This window comes from Suillus discolor (assembly GCF_016758755.1).
Source record: "Suillus discolor strain FC423 chromosome Unknown F5147scaffold_14, whole genome shotgun sequence".
NCBI lineage: Eukaryota > Fungi > Basidiomycota > Agaricomycetes > Boletales > Suillaceae > Suillus > Suillus discolor.
Window position 1 is genome coordinate 592,476 of NW_024541261.1, and position 24,125 is coordinate 616,600.

A 24,125-nucleotide genomic window follows, 5' to 3' on the forward strand; every position below is an offset into this window, starting at 1 on the left:
CCTTCCAGGCATTCCCGACCTGTGTACCGCTCTCCAAGTCCCAGACTCGAATCGAACCATCACTTGAAGATGTGAGAATTCGCTGTCGGCGACTGGGTAGCTGTAGGATGCCCGTGACACCTTTAGTGTGTCCTTGCATCTTTTTGATATGCTTTATCACTGGTTTCTCAGGCTCTTGCCTTGCAGTGGCCATTGAAGACATGATTTTGGCTTGGGGGCTTCACCTAATGGGCGCGGGACGATTTCAGCTCTGACCCGTCAAACAAATAACATCACTCACTCAACAAATTGTGTACAGAACAAATTGAACGCGAAGTGAGAATTGCAATGGAATGAACGTTTCACTCGATAATACGGCGTTAAATCAGGAGGTGCATCCTGGAAATATGCTGATCAAGTCTCGTTTGCTCACATTGTTTCTTCGTCGATCCCATCATTCAGGCAAGCTGTAGCATGCATACGCATACAGTGGCACACCGCGATTTTGTTTCAATTCAATTCTTTTGAAATTGGTTGTGTCACATGATGTCTCACAATCCCACGCTACCTTCATTCCCTTGTTGCTGGACCAATATGCGCATAATCCCAGTCTACTTCCTTTATCCTTCCTTCCATGCCTCTCTGATTTGCGTGCCGCTGTCACTCGAAGTGAGCTATTCTCTGAACAGGACATGATGCATTGCATGATCCGCCGTCTTCCGGGCAGCCTGCCGCCTATGACGTTATTTACGAATTCAGTTTGTCCGAGTCTCAACGAGGCTTTGTCGCTATGAATTTACCTGCTTCGTACTATGGGTGAGGGAGCCCGCGTGTTTTTTCACATACATAATCGCCACGGGATAGCTCCATTAATATGGACAAACATTAATCAAAAAGTTGTCATTACTGAGAGAGACTTGTTCAGTCCACAGATCTACAGAAAGAGCGCGTCAAAATTAATACTGCAATGGACCGAACATATGTTCAAAGTGTTGGGTCGCTAACAAAGTCCTGTACTTAAGGTATGACTTCCGTGTTGTATCCAATAAGTATCCTCGCGTTCGCTTCACCGTAGCTTGAGAACGGGCTGTGTCCAAGTCTCGTTTTCGCGCATGCTTGAAAATCGGATTCAACTTGTTGTCGTATTGAGAAAAACTGATTGCTAGGAAGCCGCGATATCTTTGCCTCTACTCGCGGGAGGGGCCAAAATGACTTTTGACTTTCCCCAACATTCTCACCGAATGCTCACCGAACCATGCGTCATAGACCAGCATTGAGCGCTGAGCATTAATGCATATGCCACGATGCTTCGTGTCACAATCTGATGCTCTTCCTCCTGTTGCGCTCTACTGACAAAGTGAGCTTCTTTTGGGTTATGCTTGTGATGAGGATGCTAATGGTAATATGGCGCTGTGGAAGGGTGATCAATTGACGTTTGGTGGCGAAGTCGCTTCGGCCAATTTCAAGTTGACTTTACCTTCGACAGACTGAGTTGGATTATGTTTGAACTTGCGCAGAAGGTAGGGACTTCTTTTATCATCATTTGCCTGTGCACCTTTGCTCGTCAGATGACATGCTCTAACATGGTCAACCCCAGACTTCAAATTGAAGACAGATGGCGCCATTCCTTTTAGCTGCTCCTGAGTGGGCTTACTTTGATGTTTAACGCTTCGACTCGCCCTATAAAAGTGAGCGGGAAATCTCGAAACTTCCATCGTCTCAGGTTATACGAGATATCTGCATCAAACAGCTCCTCTACAATGAAGTTTTCTTCAACTGTCACTCTTCTCTCTGCCTTCGCCCTCCCAGTATTCGCAGACTCCGTTTTTGTTGTACCGAACGCTAATTACAGCAACCCCAACGCATCCCTCTCTACCGTCACTTGCTCGCGTTTGTCACTGCATTACGCCAACTTTTCCTCCATGCCTTCCTTCCCCAACATTGGAGGCATTCCAGGTGTCGTCTCGAACTCCACCTTATGCGGCTCCTGCTGGAGCCTTACGCCTGCCCCACCCTGCAGCGGCCTAACTACCCTCTACATCACCGTTATTGATGACGATTCCAGTCTCGTTGTTGACACTGCCAAAGACGTCAACGCTACCGTATACGCCATCTCACAGCAGGCGTACGGCAACTTGACTCACGCTTCCTGCAATGTGAACGCAGTTTATGCCGAAGCCGCTCAGGTCCATGCTAGCATGTGTGGCATGTAGAGGCGAGCGTGTTTCATCCTCCTTGTTTTGCAAAATTAGAGCTCTGATTCGATGTTCAGCCCGTATAAGCTGCTGTACTAGATGGTACTGGCACTGGGATGGCTGATGTTATCGAAGAAGATCTAGGGTTTTTTGGGCTTTGAGTGGGGTTGCTTATACGTCGTGGTTTGTAACTTGGAAAGCGAGGTGCGGTGTGTTTGACAGGGTGTCTGTCCGTATTTGTTACACTTCATAGTAGAATCAAACGCACCACCAATTTCACTTCCTGTATTTGACCATACCGGGACACTTGACCCGGGTAAGACAGCAACACCTATCAGTTCGTACAATCATCTTGCAACTTATTTTTTTCCACTGAGGGCAGTCTGGAAATAATATTGTCTACCTGCATGGTGCAGATTTGTGCATGCAAGACATTTGCTGGATCTAAGCAAAAATGATAAAACAGCGTTAAGTCATTGATACTCATCGCAGGACCATCAAAATGTTGAAATTGGCTCTGTGGGCTCACGAAAAACTTCAAGTAATCAATATGCTGGGCGCAATCTGGTCAGTAAAAGAACCTGTATACCATCCGGTGATACTCCCACTGGGCGAACAACTGAAATAATAATATCAAAGAAGTGGATAGCGCTGTACACAAACATCGTAATACACTATGTCATACAAAGTAGGGCATTGTATTCTGCGGGTGGAACCGTTAGCGTGTATTCCGATAGCTTTTCGGGAAGCGAGTATCTACTCACCATCTTTTTTGTTTGCATGCCCTTATCTCTCTCGTTCTCGGGAGCGGCATCATAAACAGTGAAATCTCTACTTCCATCCTCTTTTATTGTTAGTATTGACGCCATGTTACCGCATCGGTAGCAGTAATTTGGTGCAGACCACACGGTAACGAGCTGGTCATCAAACATGTATTTGTACCCTTCTTGCACAAGCTGATGTGCACGAGCGATGAGACTCAAAGAGTTAACATGATTGAACTGAGAAAGGTCAGTGTGACATTAGATTTAGGGATAGATAGACGGACCTCCCGCGTCACAGTTCTGCCAAATAGCCAACCAGCTCCGCGCGGACTGACAGCCCAAGTGTCGATGTCTTCCGGATCAGACCACATGAGGTCTGCGAAGGTAAATCAGGAGGAGGAGCCGAGTGTACATCAATAAGTTCTGACCACAGAAGGCACCTTCATGAGGGATTTCCTGAGCACGCGAGAGGACACGAATTTGATCTAGAGTTCGAATGTCTGGTGATAGGCCACCATGCACGCACAAAGTCTCTCCATCTATTATCTATAGAAGATTTGAGCGTTTCCATGATGTGTTGGAGCGAAGCTTACAGCAGCAAGATTGAGGAAATCGAATACACTACAACATGCCTTCCAAACAGCAGCGCTACCGTACTTTTGTTGGCATTCATCTATGCAACAAAATTATCAGTACTATCAGAAAAGCACCACTGCGCCGATAAGCATCACCATAAAACCCATACACCTGTGTGATTTGTCTACTTTCATGATTTCCACGGAGGAGAGTGACTTTATCTGGGTATCTAAAAAAATTCAATACAGATACAGCGATTGGCTATCTGTGACAATACCGAGCTTTCAGTGCCAGCAACAAGGAGACGGTCTCCAAACTATAATGCCCTCGGTCGACAAAGTCACCCTGATCGACATTAAGCATGTTCAACCCTCGAATCACAAGCACACATACGTGCCATAAAAATATAACTCGTCTCTGGGACCTGTCCACCCTTTCGCAGCAACTCGAGTAAGTCCCAGAACTGACCATGAATGTCGCCGCAGATGGTGACTGGACTAGAAACCGGCTGAATATTCGACTCTTCCATGAGTATAGCGCGAACACGGTCGCAAAGGACTTTCATATCGGGTTCTGGGAGGTGGCGACATTCCATGAGTTGGTCTATCCATTTGTCGGGGTTATAGGAGGGCATATAGATGATAAATATTAGAGCTGATTTATTGTCGTGTCTGACTCGGTGTTGTGCTGTACAATATATTAGCTGAAGGATCGTGCAGAAAGAACTAAAGGAGGTCGTGAGAAAGCAAGTCCTAACCTGCTAAGTAAATGTCAACGTGCAACTCAAGTGCAACCTAGACATACGTCAAAGGCTTACATAGGTGCTCTCACCATTTCTTATAAGCTGGTCATCCCTCTGGCGACACCAGAATCCATTGGCCCACGCGAATCTAAATCCTTTCTTCCATGCGCTGCCTGCGCCAGCTCTCCCTCGTTTCGCTGTGTGTCACAGCATGGGCTCTACACGAATCTGACGTGGGTGTGGTGGATTGGAATACGAAATTGATCGGTGTACCGCTTCTTGGCTCTCCACATACTGCACCTGCATTACATGGTGATTATGTTCTGACTGCTACGAGCAACAATGTGTTGGCAGCGTTGAACATCACGGATGGCTCTATAGGTGTGTGCCCCATTCTGACTCTGACTCTACTAACGCGTTTGTAGTATGGAGAAGTATATATGATACGGAGGATCCGATCATGGCTTTCAGCCACAGTGATAATAGTGCGTCATGATGCCAATTTTGAGTAAGTTTACGTGTTAAACATGGGACTAGGCGTGTCTTCTCTATCTGGACCGGGAGGGTCAATTTTGCGCACGTATGACCTGAAAACAGGCCACCTCATGTTGGAGAAACAACTACACAAACCGGTAGATGGACGACTCCACGAACCTCAAAATCTTGGAATATCGTTACTGCGTTCTACTGACCCCTCCCTTAACTCAACGGTTTACTTCGCATTGACAAATGGAGACTCTGTCACCCGTCTGAATGAGACTGGGGAGACTCTGTGGTCATGGAACTCTCCCGATCAAGCGTGTGTTTTTTTGTATCATACAGTTCTCACTTCATTGATGTCGATTAATTAGGTCCTTGGTTTTGTACTCTCACATCATTGCCGATCCTTCAACCGTGTATCTCGTGGGACTCGCGAAATCATTTGCATCCTACACTCTGCACGTAACGACCTTGTCAGCGAACACGGGCGAAGTCATCGCGTCCGTCAACATTCCGGCGAACATAAAAGATGAAACATCCAAATTCGTTGCTATTAGCTCTCACATAGGACCTACAACTACTGTCTGCGTCAACTGGCTTGAAGACGGTGTTCTTAAAGCTGCCATATTAACCCCTGATTTGAAGGGTCAAGTTATGGCTCTTCCGGGCGTCAAATACGTTAGGATTAGTGAGTTCGGCCTTTCGAATAACGGACAATTTCTCGCAATCAAGGAAGGAGGTGCTGCGCACGTTATGCATTTTGACGTACAGGCATCTTCCCTTCGGCCAATCTGGGAATTCGGTGACGCGGTATGTTTCACAATCCATCTTCGTACCATCAATTACTGAGGGGTACCTAAGGCCCCTTCGCAGGCTCAATCAGATTCTCATTTCGTGGGAAGCCTTAGCCGAGATGGCCAACCGCGAGTTGCGCGTGTTTATTGGTCGAACGCTCACAATGTAAGACCCTTCTGCATCCACTAGTGTTTCCTATGCAACTAGAAATTTAGAAAGTCGTCCACCAAACTCTTGCCATCGACTTATCTGAGGGCAAAGCCTCTTCCTCTGGTTTTGCGTTCCCCTTCGAGACGCATGAACATGGTGTCATCCGGCACGTGAGTCCACTCTACAATTATTCCAGGGTCAGATTTGAGTTAGATCTAGGTGGCGTTTGACGGCTCGAGCACGGGGAATACGCACGAGAACACTCGTACGTTGCTGACCACTACGACAGGCTCAATACAACTTTGGCAACATGACAAAATGCAGTGGGTTCGGGAAGAAGCTATGGCATCCATCCAAGTCGCAGAGTTCGTGGAACTTCCTGAGAAGAAGGCTGTTATGTCCCATGCTTTTGTGGATGAGGAAGGTTACTTTGAGCGGCTTCAGCGTCAGTTATCTGATGCCAAGGTACAAGGTCCGCGTATATTGAAGTCGCTCGCGCTCAATGTTTTTTCAAGAACCTTCCTCAATACTTAGCAAACTTTGCTCGACGCTTTGCGACTGGCTCATATGCTACTGTGACTACGTCAGCTGCATCTTCCTCGGATGAGGATACGCTCACGCGCGACGCTTTCGGCTTCCGACAGATCATAGTAGCAGCTACAGCGTATGGGAAAATTTTCGGTATTGATTCTAGCAATGGTCGCGTCTTATGGAGTCGCGTGCTTGGTCTTGGCTGGGCAGCAAAGGTTGGTGGGACAATAATTCCCATCAAAATGTTCGTCACACGGACAGTGAGCGATCCAGAAGGACCTCAAATAGTGCTCGTCACACAACGTCGGGCTGACAATGTGAGCTACATTCTCTTTTCAGCCAAGATTTACGTTGACGAGGTTCAGTCTCTTATTGACACCGTACTATTCCATGTGAATGCACTTACGGGAGACGACGTCAGAGATGAGCATCAGTCTATTCCTGGAGCTGCTTTGGAAGGCCTCGATGCTGTCATGGGACCATTAGTTGATGTTTTCATGCTTCCCAATGAGAACAAGACCATAGTCATGCTCGATGAATACCTTCAGGTGTGTTGTGGTTCTTTGCCTGAATCTACGAGTCTGACGGTCAATAGGCGCGCCTTTATCCGGACACTCCATCAGCTCAGGCTGAGTTTGAATCATTCGTCCCGTCCGTACATCTCGCTCTCCGCGCGGATGTATCTGGCCGGCGCCAGATCTTGGGTCATCAACTCGCCCTCAATCTCGAATTGTCCCAGTTCTATGTCGCCTATCCAACATGGACACTTTCGCTGCCCCCAAAAGAGGAAATCAACAATATCATTCCGAATACACGCGGTCCCGTTGCATCGATCGGAAAGGTCCTCGGAAACCGTATGACGTTGTATAAGTATCTCAACCCCCACCTGACATTGGTCCTCACGTCTTCCGCGCCGTCTAGCACATGTGGGATATATGTGTTGGATGTGGTCAAAGGCAGTGTGATTTACCATGCTAGTGTCCCTGCTGCCAGTGGCGTGTGCGACGTGCAAGCGACCCTCATTGAGAACTGGTTGGTATACCATTACTTTGACGACGATTTTTCTGGGACTGGGCAGAGCAAAGGATATAGTGTCGTCTCTGTTGAGTTTTACGAGGGTGATGGACCAGATGACAAGATAAAAAGGTTGGCCTTTTGCTAGTGAATTTCGGGTATGAGACTGACGTTTTGAAATAGCTCCGAGCTTTCATCGTATTCCAACAAGACGCTGCATGTCAGCACATACGAACAATCGTTTATCATGCCTCACGGCATCACTGCTATATCGCCCACCTCGACGAAGTTTGGAGTATCAACAAAGGACATCATAGGTATGATTCCCTTGTGACCGAGCGATGCCTTTTTTAATGGTGATTGCGCAGTTGCAAATCGCAAGAACAGTATTCAGTCTATTCCTCGCCGATTGCTTAATCCAAGACGGCCGAAGCACAAGCCTACCAGCGAGGAGCAGGAGGAGATGCTCGTACAGTATGATGCTGTACTGCCAGACGATGCCCGACTCGTGCTCTCACACAACTACGAGGTTCGTTTCGCACTTTCGGACCCCGAAGCACGCAATATTCACATGTTTTACAGGTCGCAAACGTGCGCCGCATCGTTACCTCTCCATCTCTACTAGAGTCCACATCGCTTGTCTTTGTCTACGGCCTGGACCTCTTCTTCACGCGCATCGCGCCTTCGGGCACGTTTGACGTTCTCAGTGAGAACTTCAATAAAGTGCAGCTTGTGCTGACGGTTGCTGGTTTGGGTATTGCGATTATGGTGACGAAGCCTATGGTGCAACGGAAACGGCTGCGCGAGCGTTGGTACCAGTAGCGTTCCCTCACCATTGTACTTGTTCTGAAATACAAGTAGTTCAAGAAGCCAATTATAGAGTGCTTTGTACTTCTAGGCGTATTTGTGAACTAAATACGTTCTGTTTGATTGCTGTGGTGGCTGTCGCTCGGCATCTTGCCTCAGCTCATCTCTCCCTGATATATAATGCCAAGGTGATCCACAGACTGGGATCTACTGCTATGTCAACAGAAAGCCTGAGAGCAATATATTACACTCTCCTGATCTGTTGTCACTTCAGCGTGGAAAATCAGGGTCTCCAGAGAACAATTTGACCTTCAAACGTGCATAAGCCAGGAAGCGAGAATGTCAGGCAGTGCGCACACATTGACGATGTGCAAGGAAGCCCAGATCCCAGACATAAAATAAACGAGGAGAGGTTGGAGGAGAGTAGATGTTATCGATGTTGGTAAGAGGGTGAGGTCCAGCCCCACTAGCTCGAAACTTCGCAGTGTGAATGTAATTGACATACAGTTGTGATATGTCCTGATTATGAGCACCTGAAGAGCTGGAATATCTTTCGACATTCGGGATTGGCTCCATAGTAGACCTTGACATAGAGACGATATTTGACCGATATAAAGCTGAATAATGCTTCGTAGTTTGGTTTCGTGATACCTGTGGGCTAATAGCACACGAATTTTAGAAAGAGCAGAAATCCTCGCGATCGCTTCAAGTTGAGCCATGGGTTATAACAGAAGGCTACCCGCTCCCAGTCTCCGCACTCTCGAACGAGTCTACACCACGAACTGGGCATGTCCATCTCGGTCTGGACACGGCCACGAATGACCACGTTCCTAAAGACGACAGGCTATTATGGGAGACACTGATGAATCTGAGCCATGACTTCGGTTGGAAAGCGCCAGAGTCAATAGAAGCCCCTTGTGCAAATTCATAGGCCAAGTACTTTTCTCCTTGTCGACGAGCTGCAGGTGAAGATTTTTACACTATCCATGATATATCATGGTTTCCAGGTCTGTGATTTCGTACAACGCTGCATCCAACTGCTGACGTTCGGTGACAGTGGCACTGATGTCCAAATTCTTGTCGTTGATGGTAAAGTGGTTGGCATTGGGAAATCTCTAACGTGGGGTTTCGAGTCTAGAATCTGGACGTCGTCAATTGGTATAAAGTTGTGGCGTGCTGAAATAGATATACGATGCCTTGTGAACGCGTGAGCTGAAGTAACAATTATTATTCTCAGACACGCGAATGATATTCTTATAAAACTGAGTACTTACGAAGTTTTGCAGCACATCGATGAGACCCAAGTCGAGCAAACGAATATTACCATACGAGTTGGCTGTTGTTATCTCAATATCCATTTGCATGCATGTTGGTTGTTTGAGGAAGAAGACTAATGAGTGAAGCGCGTAATAACCGGCCCTAAATCCAATATGTGGAACCGCGTTGTTCAAGTTGCTGTGGCACTGAGTAGGTCTCAGCCATTCACAACCTCTCGAGAAGCTCTGTCGGACATCCTGCAGTCTGCCGATAATTGGCCATGTCTCACTCCTTTGGGCCAGTCAATTTGCTTGATGCAGAACCCGACGAGCTGGATGTTATCGCCAGTTCCAGGTCAAGTACGACTCTAATTGGTGACGGGTCACCCCCAGTCGAAGAGGAGAAACTCACTATCAGGTTACGTGTCTCTCCTTCGCGGAATGATTTACGAAGCGGAGAAAATGTTCAGATGGCGGGAAAGCGCGTCAGAACGACCTCATTTTCTGCCATAGACAATGGCACGAACTCTCAGAAAAGGCAGAAGATGCAAGATAAGAAAGCGGTAAGGTTCATAGCTGTCTTGTGGGGCTGATGTTGACGACACTATGATCATCGATCTTCTAGAATACTATAGTCATAAATGCAAGAAGGGTACAGCTCGAATCTGCACGTAGAAGGTGGCTGTACCGCCATCATGACCTATTTCAACCACTATTGCCCTCGACTTCATTCTTCGACACGTTGCGCAATGAAATGAAGGAAACGGGAGGAGACGCGGCTTATGTCCCACTCCGCGTCCTCATGACACAGCCTTTGTTGGTAGAGGGCGGTGAAATGAAAGATTATCAAGTACGTATGGTGCATTTTTGCCTCACAACGCTTGCCTGAATACTTGTCTGCAGCTTCAAGGCCTTGCCTTCCTCATCTATATGTATAAGAACGGTATGTTTTTTTTGCTCGATGATGCATCCTGGGGACTAAGATTGCGTGTAGGGATGAACTGTATATTGGGTGATGGTAAATCTTTCGTTCTTCTGTTTCATTTTATCTGTCGTGACGATTTCCTTAGAAATGGGCCTTGGAAAAACACTACAGGTACTTCTTCCCTTCGGGTCCGTATTCTTTTTCTGACATAGTGCCAGACACTATCCCTCTTTGCACATATTCAAGAGAACGAACCGGGTATGACATCTATAGTCATTCTGTTTTCATAAATGCTGAGGATCTGTGAAGGCCGTCATGATCCCCATCTTATCATCTGCCCTCTTTCTGTTTTGTCCTCCTGGCAAAATGTAAGATTTGTAGCTCTAACCTCAGCCATGTCTCATGTTGGTCATATATTTAGGAAGCTGCCCGTTGGGTGCCCTCATTGCGCGTATTTCGCTTCCACGGCACTCAGTCAGAGAGAGATCGACTCAAGAACAGCGTCAGGAACGACGAAATAAAATTCGATTTATGCATCACAACTTATGAGGCGTATGTTTGTGAGGACAGTTGGTTCAAGAGCCGACGATGGTTCTATTGTGTTCTTGACGAGGGACATAGGATCAAGAATTCTGATACCAACCTTTTTAGCAAAGTCCGGGGCATAGGTTCCCTGTACCGACTCAGTAAGGCGTTTCCTTTTGCATTGTATTTTGTCATCTCACCTGCGTGTCCTGCTAGTTCTTACGGGCACACCTGTGCAAAACAATCTGGTCGAGTTATGGGGCCTCTTGAGCTGGCTATACCCAACTATATTCACTCCTCCTTCACAGCGATTATTTCACGAATCCTTTGACCTCTCTCGTGGGTCGTACTCGATACCATTCCTAAAGGCTGCGCAGGAGCTCTTGCTCGTCATTATGATGCGCCGCACTAAGGCGAACGTCGATATAGCCGTACCGCCGCGCGAAGAACTTACTTTATTCATACCCATGACGGAGGCCCAGAGGTTCTGGACTTATAGATTGTTGACACGAATGGATACGATGGACCTAAAAGAGATATTTACAGAGGAGGATGGCCTGCTGAATGAGGGACGCAAGGAAGTCTTTTCGCACATCGCGTCAGCGATAAATCGGAATGTCTCTGGAGAGACTAACAGTGAGTTCGAACGTACTTGCCCATCATTATCACGTGCTTACAACACCAAGGATGGCGGAAGCTCATGAATCTGTTGATGCAGCTGCGTAAAGTCTGTGATCAGTAGGTCATATTTTGGTCTCTTTGTGAATGCTGCTTAGATCAGATGACAGTCCATATCTGCTGAAAGATGCATCTCCTTCGCCGTATATTATTGGCGAACACGTCGTTGCCTCCTCCTCAAAACTCATTGTCATTGACAAGGTTCTTGCCGATATCCTGCCCAAAGGAGAACGTGTCTTGATATTTTCTGTAAGTTTTTTGAAACAAAAATACCTGCGCCAATCCGAGACTGACGAGCGATCGTAGCAATGGACAAGGTAAATGGTAATCGCACTTCTCGCTGATTACGCTTTGATGCAAGAGTATTAGCATGCTTGATCTCCTGGAGGATTACATGGAATTGCGGTCAATACCATACGCTCGGCTGGATGGTGGAACAACCCGCCCTCGGCGGAATCTTGATATCAAACTGGTGAGATGATTTTCTTGCCTTGCTAGCTGCTCGCTGATGTCTGCTGTCTATAGTTTCAACAAGAAAAATCTCGTAAGGTCTTAGTTTAAATCATTACATTTTGTGCTGAAAAACGTTTAGCATATCAAGTCTTCCTTGTTTCAACCAAAGCAGGCGGACTTGGTACGTGAAGTTTTGCTCGCAAAGGTCTGATTTTACACTTTGGTAGGTATAAACCTTACAAAAGCATCGACCGTCATCATGTGCGACTGTGATTGGAATCCTCAGGTGAGCGTTCTGTGGTAGGTCTGCATGATGTCCGTTAAAACATTCACAGAACGATTTACAAGCTATTGCTCGGGCCCATCGCATTGGTCAGACGAAAACCGTCAAGGTGTGTCCGATGCTATGTCACAACTCGCTTTACAAACCTTGTTCCTGTAGGTGTATCGCCTTATCTGTCGCGGAAGCGTCGAAGATCAGATGCTCGACCGCATTCGTCGCAAGATGTTCCTATCATTAAAAGTCATGTCTTCCTCAACGTCGTCATCTTCTCCCAACGAGGATAATACCCAATTGAAGACTACAGAGCTCCTGGACATTTTGCGCAAGGGTAGTAGCGCCTTGTCCCAGTCGGATGTAGGTATGGACTTAGGAACATTCCTCAAAGCGCCAATCCAAGAAATTCTCAACGACTCACGAGAGCGGGAAGGAGTAAGGGATGCCAAGCTAAAGAAAGAGATGGTGTCTTCACATGATACTGCCGAAGAGACTGATGAGAAAACGTTGCTCGATGCAGAGGAAGAGGAGCGAAAGCTTCTTAGTGGCATCGCTCAGGTTCAGAGCAGACTCTTCGAGGGCAAGCTCATTAAACGCAATCAAAACAATCATCAGATTGCACAGGAGTGGCATGAACTGCAGAAACGGGCGCGCATAGACAGGACGGTTGTGGTAGATGGTATCACAGTCATCGCCGATCATATGGGCCAGAGCGCGGTTCGTGTGTGTTCTCTGCGGAAAGGAAGATGTACTGACTCGTACCTTTATCAGCCAGAGGAAACGAGTCCGGCCTCGAAAAAGAAGTCGAAAGCAAAGCACGAAACAGAGGATTGGTGCATTTATTGTCGAGATGGCGGCGACGTCATCCTCTGTACCTCGTGTCCCCGAGGTAAGACCGAACGAGCATGTGGTTTGGCTTGCTCTTGACACCAGATCACCAGTGTTTCACCCCAAGTGTCATGGTATCACCAAAGTGCAACTCCGCAGGCTACCTATGATTTGTTGTCCCCAACACAGCTGCTCAGCTTGCAATCGCTCCACCGCTGAAGCAGGAGGAATGCTATTCAGGTGCGTAAATATCCTCAATAAGGACCCAATCTAATATTGTGTAGGTGTCAAACATGCCCACAAGCGTTCTGCGAAGACTGTATGCCTGGAGGGGATATCGATGCCGTCGGCGAAGTGCTGCCTGAGTTGTAAGCGCATGATGATGTTCGACTGATCAGTTTCACCTAATGTATCTCTAATTCTCTAGTGTGTTGTTGGGATATGGCGCTACGACCACAGCTTATTACATACGATGCCATGAATGTCATGAACATTGGGAAAAGGAGCCGCGGGCCTGGAAAGCCTGGGAGGAGGAAATGGCTGAAACACAGGCGAAACTAGAATCCTTGCAGACCACATAGAGCATAAGGATGTCTTTACGTGCGTTTGATTTGGCATGCAGCCTACACTTTGTTAACTCACTACTCACAATTTTGTATGTATTTTAACATTGAGCGATGTGGTCTTTAGTAGAGTAATATCATGGACGTTGGAGAGCCGCGCCACAAAGTTCAAGTTTAGGCTTGGGTGATCGAAGTTTGGTTATTGGTCCCCGCAGTGTGACGTCACTCTTGGCTGCCAGTATAAAACCTCGTCTCCGCTCTGACACACTCGTCAACTCATCAAGAATGACGAGCAACTTACCACCGAAAATCGCACCTGTACCATCTGGCACGCCTCCTGCCCAATGGGCGAGCAAAACTGAGTCCATATTCCAGTCTGACGTTGTTACCCCTGATCCCGCTATGAGGACGACGCCCAAGCCTGGACAACACCCAGTCACAACCACGACGAACTTGAACACCCCAGGTCACGAATTTCCAGGCTCCTATCCCAGGGAACTCGAGCAAGAGCAATCCCGCGGCGATGCGTCTGAAGGCCCCACGGCTGGCGCCTCAGTTGTTCAAACCGCAAAGCAGTACATGCCGGAACCTGTGGGGCGAGCCGTCGACTATGCTAGTAAGACAGCAGCTGCATACATTCCTATCCCTCAGGGCGCCAAGAAAACAGGGACTTTCTACTGGTGTGCGTGTGCCCCCTATCTTGTGCTCGAGTTGTCCTGACGGAGTTTTATCAGCGAATGAGGAAGATCCTCAGCCTAAAGGGACTCAGTCTGAGTTGGACCAACATCTGTCTACTTCTCTTCCAAGTTCAGAGTTAAAGGGCGCCCAGCCTCATGAACACGTTGGCGGTGTTGGTTCCCTGCCAGGAACTATCTCAGAATCAAGCGTCGCCTTACTACCCGATGAACGGGCAGAGAAAGATGCTCAAAGACCGATAGCATTGGTAAAGGACGAGTCTCCAACACAAGGTGATAACCAGGCCAAGAGTGCCGCCTATTCTTCCGGTGCTGCTGCGGTTGCTGCAAAGCCAGAAGTAAGTGCGACCATGTTTCCACCTTGATGTCTCTTCCTTCTTTTCGTGATGAATATTTTTGGGCGAGTTGGTGCAAGCCATGGCGCACTGCAGCGCTGACTCGGCCCGGGAGATTGTAATGATGTGCATTGTCCGCGGATGAGGAATTGGGCTAGTTTGTTTTACTTCTCTTCTACATTCCTCATCCTTTCTGTCGTACTGCCTTTTGGCAGCTGGTGTATTCCTGATTTCGACGTGCTCGTTCTTGGTTTCAAGGGAGCACGTTGATTTCGCGGACCTATTGACAGGTTTGATTATGACCATACCGAGTCATTTCCTGTCATTCTACGGTCGTGACATTCAGTCATGACAATTTATGTATTTTCAATTTCCCCTCTTACTTTTCGGACTGTCCCTTCAAATGTTGATGTTTCAGACTCCAACACTTTTTGGGCACTTGCACTTGATGCGGGGACGGTTGGCTATGCCATGTTTATCTATCATATTCTACTTCGGGATTTTCTTGACAGTGTCACGCTTTGTTGTCAACCTCAGACTTGCTCGTTTGTCTATTATACATATTCCCTCCTAGTTGTTGTACTTGGAATCTGACGACGATTGTCCTCATTGTAGCCTTCTATTCTTTCGAAGGAGCTGTCCTCTCGGGCTCAGTCCAGCCAGTATGGGACGCAGATAGAGCCTCAACAACTGGACAAATCACCTACTCAGCAAACGGATCAGTATCCCGCGAAGCTTTCTGATCCAAAGCCTATGTCTATTGAGAACACTCCGAAGCACGAAGCGCTGAAAGAGCAACGTTCACACGAGACTGAGATAGCTGGTGTTGGCGGAACTGCCATAGGGGCGCTTCAAATACGTGATCAGCCACCAAGCAAGACAACAGAGAGTCAGGCAGCCAAAACTGCCGTTGCGGGAAGTGCAGGAGGCGCCGGTGAGTTGGCGAAGGAAGGTATGTGCATATCGATTGACACTTGTTCTATAAGCTAATTACGGTACAAGCGGGCGTCGAGGACGAAGCTCGCGATAACAAGGAAGTTCCAGCACGTGGTCGGGGAGCAACAGTGCTACAGCAGCCTGGGGATAAAGAGTTGACAAAGAACCAAGACGTCGAGAATAGGACGGGCGATGTAGGCAAGGCAACTGGTGACAGTGGTAGCGATGAGGGTACCAAACACACTCATAAAGCTGGAGCACGCACGGGAGGTTACGATACTGATTACCACCCGGCAAAGTTGCATCCGCCGCCCGTTGGTGAAAGCACGAGCCAGGCGAAAGCTCAGCCTGACTCTCCCGTGTCGCCGGCATCTGCGCCTCCAGCGAGCGTTACAGACAGCTCTAAGGAACATCGGGTGAGTTTCCTGGATAAACTCCGAGGTGAGGCTAAGGTAATCGCTGGGAAGATGACTGGCAAGGAGGATAAAGTTGAAGAGGGTAAACGAATGATGCATGGCGAAGTGTAAGCTACCGCGGAGTCGCGATTGTTTCCTAACGTGATTCAGTCTCTCGTTGTACACGCCAAGTGTTGTAATATCTAGCAGGCCTGATGAGATTCATCCTATAGCGTCGTAATATGATATCATTCTCTGCCAGTAAGCTAATCACGAGCCTTATCTGCAAGCCGAAGCTCTCCAAGACAACCGGTATAACGAGCAGTCTGATTGGCTGTGGTCAATTAGTTTAGGCATGAGTCACAACGATGGTCGGCGAGAAACGTATAGGTGATTGAAACCAGTGTGCCTGAACATATATGTCCGCACAGAAGGCTAGCCAATTGAGCATTTCCTCTTCTATGCAGGTGAAAGAACAAATGAAAAACAGTCCGCGGAAGGAACTCAGCTGGCGTCAGGCCGAGGCTACCAGAAACTCGTCGAATGAAACTTTGAAAGGGCACAAATGACCTCTTCATGACCCGGGCATCATTAATATTAACAACTATCGCAGGCATTCATTCAAAGATCCACGGAGACATGATGATAAGAGAATAGTTACTCACTGAAAGCCGAATTCACGAACACAAAGGATGATTGAACTTCAGGGCCCCGATCCTGGTCGGTGATTCACACATTGACAAGCAAGCATGGGACAACCCGCCACAAATGTTTAGGACGATATTTTAGAGCAGTGAATTTAGCAGCGTTCGAAAGTAGATGAAACTCGCTATGAGGCCTTAACTTTAGAGTTGATGTCCCGCAATTTCAACTTCAACTTAAGCCTAGATATTATGTAATCGAAATTAATACGAATCCGCAGTGATGACATAGAGACGAGGAAATTTTCATATAGCATCCTGTTTCTCGCTGCGGACTCGTCAGATATTACTCATTCATACTAGTCAAGTTGGGGTATCCCAGGATCAGTCCGGGTCTGTAGTTTACCTGCTCCATGAAGTTCCCATAAGCTACATCGGCTACTTGTGACCGTCGTTGTCTAGACCTCGGCTTATCTCCAGCGTGGTAGCGCAGCATAGTCGCGTGTACAATGTATCGTCCACGTCATGAATCGAGTACAAGGGCAAAGAATGGATCTGAAGAATGCGCACGGCATCTGGACCCACAAATTCAGATGGAAATAAAGATGTGGTATCACAAGAAGCGCACTATCGTCACTGGCATTGTCGCCACATGCTCTCGAAGCCACAAATGACTCGTACAGATTTAGACCGAGCGCAAAAAGTGAAGAGACTCAATAGAACAGGATAGAACGCCACGGCGCTGGAGATGGCCGAGTATGTTAAACATCTAAGCGAGTGTGGAGGCCAGCGCTATTAGCTCTAGGCTACGCTCGCTTCAGCGTGCGAGTGATACGGTTGTAGACTGAATAATTATAATCAATCATGTGAAAGATGTAACTCTGGTATACCGGAGCTGGACCACGTAATTGCCAACGTAAAAGCTCGTGAACAGAATCCCTTTTCTTTTCTACCCTGCCTACTTTGAGTGTGAGGCTTGACGCTGCGTGGAGACCCACGGAAATGAAATATCCATTACCTTTGTTCTGGTTTTTGGGACTTATCCGAGGACCAAGCGCTGATGTGTTCTTTACAATGCCTTGTCACGCCGGCCGTTGGTACGGTCGGGAAGAGTATGGATACAACAAGAGATAAGTGAGTAAGGTTACCAAGGGACAAAAATGAATGCAGGATATCTATAATGTCTGAGGCAAAAAAAACTGTTCGGGACGAGAAGGGGGGGAAGGACTATAATACGACTTTGAACTTATTAAGTACTCGTCTGTCTTCCGCGGATAAGGGGGTATAAGTCGTTGTGGAGGGACGTCCGAGTTGTACAGATTGTGAAGGATGATGTTGTCGAAATTCTGGAGTATCACGTAGACCAGTTAGAATCGAAATGCTAGGCAGGGACGTCTCTGCACGCCCAGGCCCTATGGCAGCGCCTGGTGATGGCAGAGGTCTTGAATGATGCTTGGTAGGAGATAAAGGCATTGATGATGACGAGGAGGAGGAAGACATTGGGGATCGGGGAATTCCTTGCAGCATAGAATGCTGACTTGTGTGGCCATGTAAATGACCTGCCGAATTGTATGGCTCCATTCCATCACTTGTATAAGAGAAACGATCGGTGCGAGATCCGTTGGCTTTGCTAGAGACGAAGACGCCACCCAGAACTTTCAAATTTCGAAGGTAATCGTAACTCTCGATGACAGGAAGTTGAGCATAGTCATCCCCCTGTTGCGATAATGAGCAAGAGTTCTTCTTGGATCGTGAAGACTAAGCTTACTGTGAAGTATGCGACGACATGCCATTTACGCGGGAGACTTGAGCCCGGAAGGTAGACTAATGCGGAGTAAGTTTGTTTTGTCAGACCGTTTGGACGATTGGGACGATCTTTTCGTCTGTTTGTTGGAGGAGCCACGGCGAGTGGATCCGCAGTACGAAGCGCCCTACGATGCAGTGAGTACACTAAGAAATATACCGATTCAAATGGCAAACCTTAAAGCAGCTTTAGCATCTTTCTCTTCCTGAGTTGTCTCCATCTTCTCCTCGTAGAATAAGTAGTCACCACGCATCCGACTTTGCGACCTAGGAGACACAGGTCATGACAACATCTACGTAGAAGGCAATGTTGAATACCATCTACGTCCGTCTGTCCAGCGTAGGAGTCCTCCATCGTTCTCAGCCTCCTCCCAGACGAAGACGTTCCCAGAGGATAACTGATCTCTTTCTGAAGCAGTAAGTCGCCGCTTGATCAACGGTAACATATTGAGGCGCACGGCCTCGAGGACGACGTGCGCATCTTTGGCATCCCGGACATCTTTGTAACTCGTAAGACGGAGCCATTAGGGAGGATATGACGACTCACGTAAAGCAGGATGCGTCGGAGGTCCGTTGTGGATAACAGGTGAATTGGAATAGTGCGCCATTTTAAGTATGATCTGAAATAGTGATCAGACCACCATTCAAACGAGAGGGTTTTATAGTCTCAGGCAAGCTTTCCATGGACACTAAGCGGGAACGGAGATCTCGAACAACGTGGATAACAAAGTCCTGACATGAGACGAACAAACCTTGTTTCGATGACCCACAACCAGGTACCCGCTCCAAAGCGTTTCGCGCGCTAAGTTCTTCCTGTTATAAAAACACCCCCTGCACCGATCAGCCGATCGTCCAAATAGGTAGAGAAGATAGATCGGCGAACATTCTCACATACCAAAATCAAGTGGTCGGCAAAGTTCGTGTGATATTATTTGTCTTCGTAATCAATTCCAACGACTCAGCGCATGGACTATGTCCTAGAGAAGGTCATTAGACGTAGCTAAGTTGAGTAACATGTTGCCACACACAAACACGGCATCCGAGTCCTGCATGAGAGTGGGTTGCAACTTGAGTAGTCATCCACGTAGATTCCCCACGAATAAAGTCGGATAAATCAGGCTGCCATTGAATAAGCATGCCGAAGGGGTTTGTTCCAACAAAGTGACATGCGATTGACATCTTCTGCCGCGATCATATCATTGAACCACCGTCCTGATTGATTGGTCCTTGCGTCAAACGTCCAGAATTAGGACCATCGCGGCAGAACACGCCTAGCGAATGTCCTCATAGTCTGTCAATTTTGTCATTATATGATGCCAAGTGCAGTCCCAACTGGTCTGCTTACCCCTGAATAACGACTTGAATTATGTCGAAGGTGTTCGACCAAACAACGTGTTGCTATCAATCCATGTTTGGAACGGTAGCATTATTGAAGGAGCTGACACTGCGATAATATGGCTGAATTGGTGTACTCCATGGCTTCATCTGAGAAAGATTTACCGCGCTGAGGTGCGCCGAGACACATCTACAAGTTACAATCAATCTGAATTGTGATGAAAAGCGAACAGGTTGAGCAGCTTAATAATCACCATAGCGTACAGTTGACGTGAGAACCCGATGCAGGGTGCGCCGGTTTTTCCTCGTGACTGGTAGGGTTATTTCTGAGCAAAAGACGAAACCCGAGTACTTCTGGATTATGAGACTGCGGTTGGAACATTCTACAGAAATTACTTCCGAGAAAAAGCTTCGCGCCACAATAGAATTTAGTTCTTCATTTCAAGCTCCGCAGCAAACTTGGAATAGACTTCCGCAACAGGGGCATGGTAATTGAGTTCACTTCGTGATTGTGACTGCGGTATGATATTTAGGATGAATGGGTAGCTGGCCTAAGGCTGCGGACAGGAATTTAGGTGACGTAATTCATCCGGTCGAGTGACACTTTGCCCAGAACCAGCACTTGGAAAAAGGGACATGAGAACATGTCGAAGCTCACTGTGAGGAATTAAGCGTTCCAAAAAAACAGTTTCGAGCCGGGAAAGGGACAACGAATTAGGCGCTGCTACCGCTTGGTTCATCGTTCTCTCTAAGACCGCCCCCCGATACATAAGTGAGTAGGCCAAAGGTAGTACAGAATCTTGTGCGCCGGCTTGCCTGCGCAGATACATATTCAAATTTATCCTGATGATGACAGGTGTCTCACAGCAGTCCGAGTCATCATCAGCAACCCTAGATGTGGCTGGGATCAGTGATAGGTACATTTATATATGTCATAGGTGAATGCGACTGACTCATCTTCTTTTCAGACTTCGTCTAAGTATCTTTACCATGATACGACTGGCGATCGGCTGTCACCCTGACAGTTGGAAAACATGACATTGTCGCTTAGACTGTCGCGAGTATCAGCGAATGTCCCAGGGCCCAGGGGACATCAAACTCAATTGGTACGCCTAAAGAGAGGTTGCATAATCTTGCGTAATGAATTCGGCTGAAGAGAATGTACTTACTATCATGCCAAAAATAAAGATGATATGGGAACAAGTAAAGGGCAGTTTCGTTGCATCTTGGTCTTAATCCTGGGGTTCTACGAATTCCATTTACATGTCGGAAAGAGAGAAATACACCATCCGGAATGACGCTGTCCGAATAAAAAAATTATTGGCTGCCGCGGCAATATGGCGCCACAATGTTGCAGAAATCTAGTGACCCTGCAATGCATCCGAACCAAGGTGATTAGTCAACAACTTTCCATTGCAACATTATCGGGATTAAATGATAAAGGGTGCCGCACATTTTACCAGGCGTACCGCATCCGCTAGTCGTTCGTCGGGATCTGTAGAAATTCGCACCGAGGTGGGACCTCCACGGGTCTATGTCTAAGGTGTATGACGTAGAGCCTGAATAAAACCAGTGACCATTGGTTGTTTGAACTACAAAACTCGGTCCCGAAGCTGACACACATTGATAAACCAATAGACTACTCGAGATTAGACTATGCTGCTGCGGTCACGGCCGGCGTACGTACCAGTATTCCATGACCATGAGGAATGTTATATAGCATGCGAGTGCCGTACAACCATTTTAGAGTGCGAGCTAAGTGCCCTTGGTGGCGACGGAGAAACAAAGAATGCTTGTTGTCCCGGGTCGCGAGCGATAGTGTCCGTGGAGTAAGACTCGGGGGCCATGCTAACGTCGTAAGGACGACCGGTGATAGAGGAAAATACTTAAGCCTCGCCATGGGACAGACTCAGAATTCATGAGAATGAGGGGGACGAAAAAGAAGCACTTAAGAATTGTGCCTGCCAGTGCGCGCGCCGGCTCTGCAGGGCCGCCATCAAAAAACCACACACCAGACACTCGACCCTAAGTACTTACTTTCGTTGTTCGATTTCATACGTTTCATATAGGGCCGAGCCTATAGGCTGAATCATACCAAGTAGTGATGGTGATGATGTGTAATTACACCTGATGCGATTGCAAAAGCAAGTTTGGTTGGTTAAACTTACGTAAATGTCCACACTCGGTTTGATTTTGAATTAACGGCTTGCCAGTGAGCTACTCCGTCAAAGCGTCGGCGACCTTCTGTGCACTACTTTCAACTGAACGGAGACACAGCTGGTTGATATGGAACGAGGTGAGAATACTCTTAGCAGATTCTCAAGTTATGTTCTCACTAGTACCATGATAATTTGATAAACCATGACACGCCAGGTCATGGCGGGCTCAAAGTGACGTCGGAAATGGAGGACATCCTCAAGCAGCCAGGCTATATTAGCATTAAAATGGGTAGCGAGAAACTTAGGAGCATGTTTCAGACACGTGAGTTCCTCGGATTTTGAGTGACGGCTTATAGCTGTCACTCTCCAGTCCATCTGAGAACAACACTAACGCCGAGCATGCAGAGTTCGGCGAACTGGATATTAATAAACTTTCACCATTCGCATTCGCATGCATGACTGGGCAAATTCAAGACGTCAAAGCTGTTCGTCTCTATCTCTATGTCGTGGCTGAAATACTGATTCCCCAGTTAAGGCAGTCACTGGAGGGTTTGCTCCAGATATAACAGGAGCTGAAACGCCCTTCAAAATTGGTTTTCTTTCTTTTACTGTTCTCGGCGCACAGCGAATCAGAGGAGCCGCTCCAAATTCTCTCAAGCATCTTGACGTTATCAATTACCTCCTTCAGTACGGTGCACCACCGGATTCGCCGGATATATCCGGTCACACAGCCCTCCACCATGCATGTACTCCTCCGCTTGGACATCTTGAACTCGCCAGGGCACTTCTCAAAGGTGGAGCTAACCCGAATGTTCAAAACCGTTATGGTGAAGTTCCTCTCTTCTTCCCATTCCAGGGACAAGACATACCGATCCTAGATTTGTTAATGGAGCACAACGCTGATCTGGACATTAAGGACGGAAATGGTGATTCTCCCCGTGCGTTATGTGTTGTATTTGGCCCCCAAGTCACGGCGGCGGTTCGCCGGTGGGAAAGGAAGCGATCAGGGGAGAAAGCACTATGGGAAGAGAAGGAATGCGAGTACTGCAAGAAAAAAGGGAAAGGCCTGAAGCAGTGTGCACGGTGTCACACAGTCCGATATTGCTCGTCTGACTGCCAGCGTAAGCTACTGCCATGTTCATGTGTTTTACTGACACGCGATTTATGCTAGGTATGCATTGGAAAACCCACAAACCGTTATGCCAGCCATTCTCCACATCAACCACGGTCACGCTGAAGCCAAGCTATAGCAACTTCTCGTCTACAATATCTCGTGCTGATTTCACTCGCGAAGCTCTTGGCCTTTCGAGTCCCAAGTCCAAGCCGTCTAAAAACGCTCCGTTTACCCAATTGTCCTTTGATCAGAAGTCTATGATCATCAAGGTGCAAGTACCCGTAGATCCGTTCTCTCCGACTGCGACGTCAATGGGTCTGGGCGGCTTGCTAATATATAACAAAAAGAAAGATTTCATGTGCACTGTTCAACGAGCTGGAAACACAAACGCGTATGATGATATCGTCCGCGTGGTGAAATCCAGAGGCGTTGGAGGGGTAAAGGCTTATTTCGCTGCTGAACTGCGAACTCGTGATGAGCTGGTTGTAAAGATTTCTGAAACTTTAGCGGAGCAGCCGTTCTAGATGGCTTTCAATATTCTCTACCAGCGCAATTCTCCGTTTCTTGGTGAGAATCTCCCACTTCTTGGCAAGGGGTGACTGCCGCTTACACTGGATCTCATGAGCAGGAATCATTGTTCTCGTCATTGTGCCACAAATGGTCAATTCTACTTATTTCAAAAGATAATCACACTCGTCACACGGCAATATCAAAATACAATCGGGGCGAGTAGATAACACACAAAATAACTTGTACATCAACTCAAATTCTCTAATCGAATACGTCGAATTTTCCGATAGTGACAGTGCCAACGAAGGCTAAAACTGTGGGTGTAGCCATGCTCATGATATATTCTCCCACTCCACAACCAGTTTTGGTCAAGGGTACGCGAATAAGAACATGGAGGACTTCAAGTTGTGAGCTCCTAGCTTACCGAGTCTTTCTCCTTGGTGATGTCGCATACGAGGTGTTGGGCCGTCAATGGTACCATCAAATGATCCGAGATTGATGGGTACATTGTCTACATGGTGGCGTCGTGCACGTGGGGAATGAGCCTCGCGTGAAATTGCGGCTTACGCCTTACGCAGTAGGATAGAATGCGGCGCACATCATTTACAATGTCGTGATCCACGAATGGAACAACTGAAAATGAAGCACCTCTACCCCAGGGTTT

At 47.4% G+C, this 24,125-nt stretch overlaps 8 protein-coding genes across 8 annotated transcripts; 5 read left to right on the top strand and 3 right to left on the bottom strand.

Moving 5' to 3' along the window:
* The first annotated feature begins 1,425 nt into the window (after nt 1-1,425).
* On the top strand, nt 1,426-2,408 carry F5147DRAFT_609056 (uncharacterized protein). Its single transcript, XM_041432401.1, has 3 exons — nt 1,426-1,499; nt 1,577-1,667; nt 1,730-2,408. Exon 3 carries the CDS (start codon nt 1,740-1,742, stop codon nt 2,190-2,192), a length of 453 nt encoding a protein of 150 aa, XP_041295490.1. The 5' UTR covers nt 1,426-1,499; nt 1,577-1,667; nt 1,730-1,739; the 3' UTR covers nt 2,193-2,408.
* A 287-nt stretch (nt 2,409-2,695) lies between these two features.
* F5147DRAFT_684068 (Metallo-dependent phosphatase-like protein) lies at nt 2,696-4,240 on the bottom strand. The gene is made up of 8 exons (XM_041436577.1): nt 3,912-4,240; nt 3,792-3,859; nt 3,670-3,743; nt 3,532-3,611; nt 3,367-3,484; nt 3,223-3,314; nt 2,939-3,175; nt 2,696-2,877 (listed from the first exon to the last, which is right to left on the bottom strand). The coding sequence occupies exons 1-8, from the start codon at nt 4,146-4,148 to the stop codon at nt 2,854-2,856; spliced, it is 930 nt and encodes a 309-aa protein (XP_041295491.1). The 5' UTR covers nt 4,149-4,240; the 3' UTR covers nt 2,696-2,853.
* A 52-nt stretch (nt 4,241-4,292) lies between these two features.
* On the top strand, nt 4,293-8,292 carry F5147DRAFT_74897 (uncharacterized protein). Its single transcript, XM_041440121.1, has 13 exons — nt 4,293-4,637; nt 4,682-4,741; nt 4,794-5,055; nt 5,108-5,546; nt 5,598-5,696; nt 5,747-5,851; nt 5,901-6,146; nt 6,197-6,529; nt 6,578-6,760; nt 6,808-7,358; nt 7,410-7,543; nt 7,595-7,755; nt 7,809-8,292. Exons 1-13 carry the CDS (start codon nt 4,421-4,423, stop codon nt 8,046-8,048), a joined length of 3,030 nt encoding a protein of 1,009 aa, XP_041295492.1. The 5' UTR covers nt 4,293-4,420; the 3' UTR covers nt 8,049-8,292.
* A 1,212-nt stretch (nt 8,293-9,504) lies between these two features.
* F5147DRAFT_684078 (P-loop containing nucleoside triphosphate hydrolase protein) lies at nt 9,505-13,700 on the top strand. The gene is made up of 22 exons (XM_041436578.1): nt 9,505-9,852; nt 9,915-10,139; nt 10,193-10,232; nt 10,284-10,307; nt 10,360-10,385; nt 10,433-10,472; nt 10,524-10,582; nt 10,636-10,900; nt 10,956-11,375; nt 11,426-11,477; nt 11,528-11,666; nt 11,724-11,734; nt 11,787-11,889; nt 11,943-11,961; nt 12,010-12,051; nt 12,098-12,156; nt 12,206-12,262; nt 12,313-12,864; nt 12,919-13,036; nt 13,089-13,215; nt 13,260-13,343; nt 13,403-13,700. Exons 1-22 carry the CDS (start codon nt 9,571-9,573, stop codon nt 13,554-13,556), a joined length of 2,898 nt encoding a protein of 965 aa, XP_041295493.1. The 5' UTR covers nt 9,505-9,570; the 3' UTR covers nt 13,557-13,700.
* Nucleotides 13,701-13,940: 240 nt separating this feature from the next.
* F5147DRAFT_572446 (uncharacterized protein) lies at nt 13,941-14,598 on the top strand (the record flags this gene model as incomplete). Its single annotated transcript, XM_041431087.1, has 2 exons — nt 13,941-14,220; nt 14,285-14,598. The coding sequence occupies 2 exons, from the start codon at nt 13,941-13,943 to the stop codon at nt 14,596-14,598; spliced, it is 594 nt and encodes a 197-aa protein (XP_041295494.1).
* A 3,004-nt stretch (nt 14,599-17,602) lies between these two features.
* F5147DRAFT_684088 (Gti1/Pac2 family-domain-containing protein) lies at nt 17,603-19,157 on the bottom strand. The gene is made up of 6 exons (XM_041436579.1): nt 19,096-19,157; nt 18,891-19,032; nt 18,662-18,842; nt 18,521-18,610; nt 18,309-18,471; nt 17,603-18,256 (listed from the first exon to the last, which is right to left on the bottom strand). The coding sequence occupies exons 2-6, from the start codon at nt 18,949-18,951 to the stop codon at nt 17,768-17,770; spliced, it is 984 nt and encodes a 327-aa protein (XP_041295495.1). The 5' UTR covers nt 18,952-19,032; nt 19,096-19,157; the 3' UTR covers nt 17,603-17,767.
* A 1,945-nt stretch (nt 19,158-21,102) lies between these two features.
* Nucleotides 21,103-21,786, bottom strand: F5147DRAFT_75081 (uncharacterized protein). Its single transcript, XM_041440170.1, has 3 exons — nt 21,716-21,786; nt 21,366-21,660; nt 21,103-21,317 (listed from the first exon to the last, which is right to left on the bottom strand). The coding sequence occupies exons 2-3, from the start codon at nt 21,576-21,578 to the stop codon at nt 21,156-21,158; spliced, it is 375 nt and encodes a 124-aa protein (XP_041295496.1). The 5' UTR covers nt 21,579-21,660; nt 21,716-21,786; the 3' UTR covers nt 21,103-21,155.
* Nucleotides 21,787-21,869: 83 nt separating this feature from the next.
* Nucleotides 21,870-23,742, top strand: F5147DRAFT_684110 (ankyrin repeat-containing domain protein). Its single transcript, XM_041436580.1, has 6 exons — nt 21,870-21,974; nt 22,052-22,159; nt 22,243-22,322; nt 22,373-22,958; nt 23,009-23,518; nt 23,580-23,742. Exons 1-5 carry the CDS (start codon nt 21,965-21,967, stop codon nt 23,473-23,475), a joined length of 1,251 nt encoding a protein of 416 aa, XP_041295497.1. The 5' UTR covers nt 21,870-21,964; the 3' UTR covers nt 23,476-23,518; nt 23,580-23,742.
* The last annotated feature ends 383 nt before the right edge of the window (nt 23,743-24,125 follow it).

Bases quoted from the DNA above. Each gene is read 5' to 3' on its own strand.
- F5147DRAFT_75081 (XM_041440170.1), bottom strand. From the start codon at position 21,578: ATGGCGAGGCTTAAGTATTTTCCTCTATCACCGGTCGTCCTTACGACG. The intron at 21,318-21,365 runs GTACGTACGCCG...AATCTCGAGTAG, and splicing joins CTCATGGTCATGGAATACTG to TCTATTGGTTTATCAATGTG.
- F5147DRAFT_684110 (XM_041436580.1), top strand. The intron at 22,323-22,372 runs GTTCGTCTCTAT...TCCCCAGTTAAG, and splicing joins AAATTCAAGACGTCAAAGCT to GCAGTCACTGGAGGGTTTGC. The intron at 22,959-23,008 runs GTAAGCTACTGC...GATTTATGCTAG, and splicing joins TTGCTCGTCTGACTGCCAGC to GTATGCATTGGAAAACCCAC.
- F5147DRAFT_74897 (XM_041440121.1), top strand. From the start codon at position 4,421: ATGCGCTGCCTGCGCCAGCTCTCCCTCGTTTCGCTGTGTGTCACAGCA. The intron at 5,056-5,107 runs GTGTGTTTTTTT...TCGATTAATTAG, and splicing joins TGGAACTCTCCCGATCAAGC to GTCCTTGGTTTTGTACTCTC. The intron at 7,756-7,808 runs GTTCGTTTCGCA...CATGTTTTACAG, and splicing joins TGCTCTCACACAACTACGAG to GTCGCAAACGTGCGCCGCAT.
- F5147DRAFT_609056 (XM_041432401.1), top strand. From the start codon at position 1,740: ATGAAGTTTTCTTCAACTGTCACTCTTCTCTCTGCCTTCGCCCTCCCA.
- F5147DRAFT_684078 (XM_041436578.1), top strand. From the start codon at position 9,571: ATGTCTCACTCCTTTGGGCCAGTCAATTTGCTTGATGCAGAACCCGAC. The intron at 10,386-10,432 runs GTACTTCTTCCC...ACATAGTGCCAG, and splicing joins GCCTTGGAAAAACACTACAG to ACACTATCCCTCTTTGCACA. The intron at 12,157-12,205 runs GTGAGCGTTCTG...AAACATTCACAG, and splicing joins ACTGTGATTGGAATCCTCAG to AACGATTTACAAGCTATTGC.
- F5147DRAFT_684088 (XM_041436579.1), bottom strand. From the start codon at position 18,951: ATGGCGCACTATTCCAATTCACCTGTTATCCACAACGGACCTCCGACG. The intron at 18,843-18,890 runs GTGAGTCGTCAT...CGAGTTACAAAG, and splicing joins TCCGACGCATCCTGCTTTAC to ATGTCCGGGATGCCAAAGAT. The intron at 18,611-18,661 runs GTATTCAACATT...TGTGTCTCCTAG, and splicing joins TGGACAGACGGACGTAGATG to GTCGCAAAGTCGGATGCGTG.
- F5147DRAFT_684068 (XM_041436577.1), bottom strand. From the start codon at position 4,148: ATGCCCTCCTATAACCCCGACAAATGGATAGACCAACTCATGGAATGT. The intron at 3,485-3,531 runs GTAAGCTTCGCT...AATCTTCTATAG, and splicing joins ATTTCCTCAATCTTGCTGCT to ATAATAGATGGAGAGACTTT. The intron at 3,315-3,366 runs GTCAGAACTTAT...TTACCTTCGCAG, and splicing joins TCATGAAGGTGCCTTCTGTG to ACCTCATGTGGTCTGATCCG.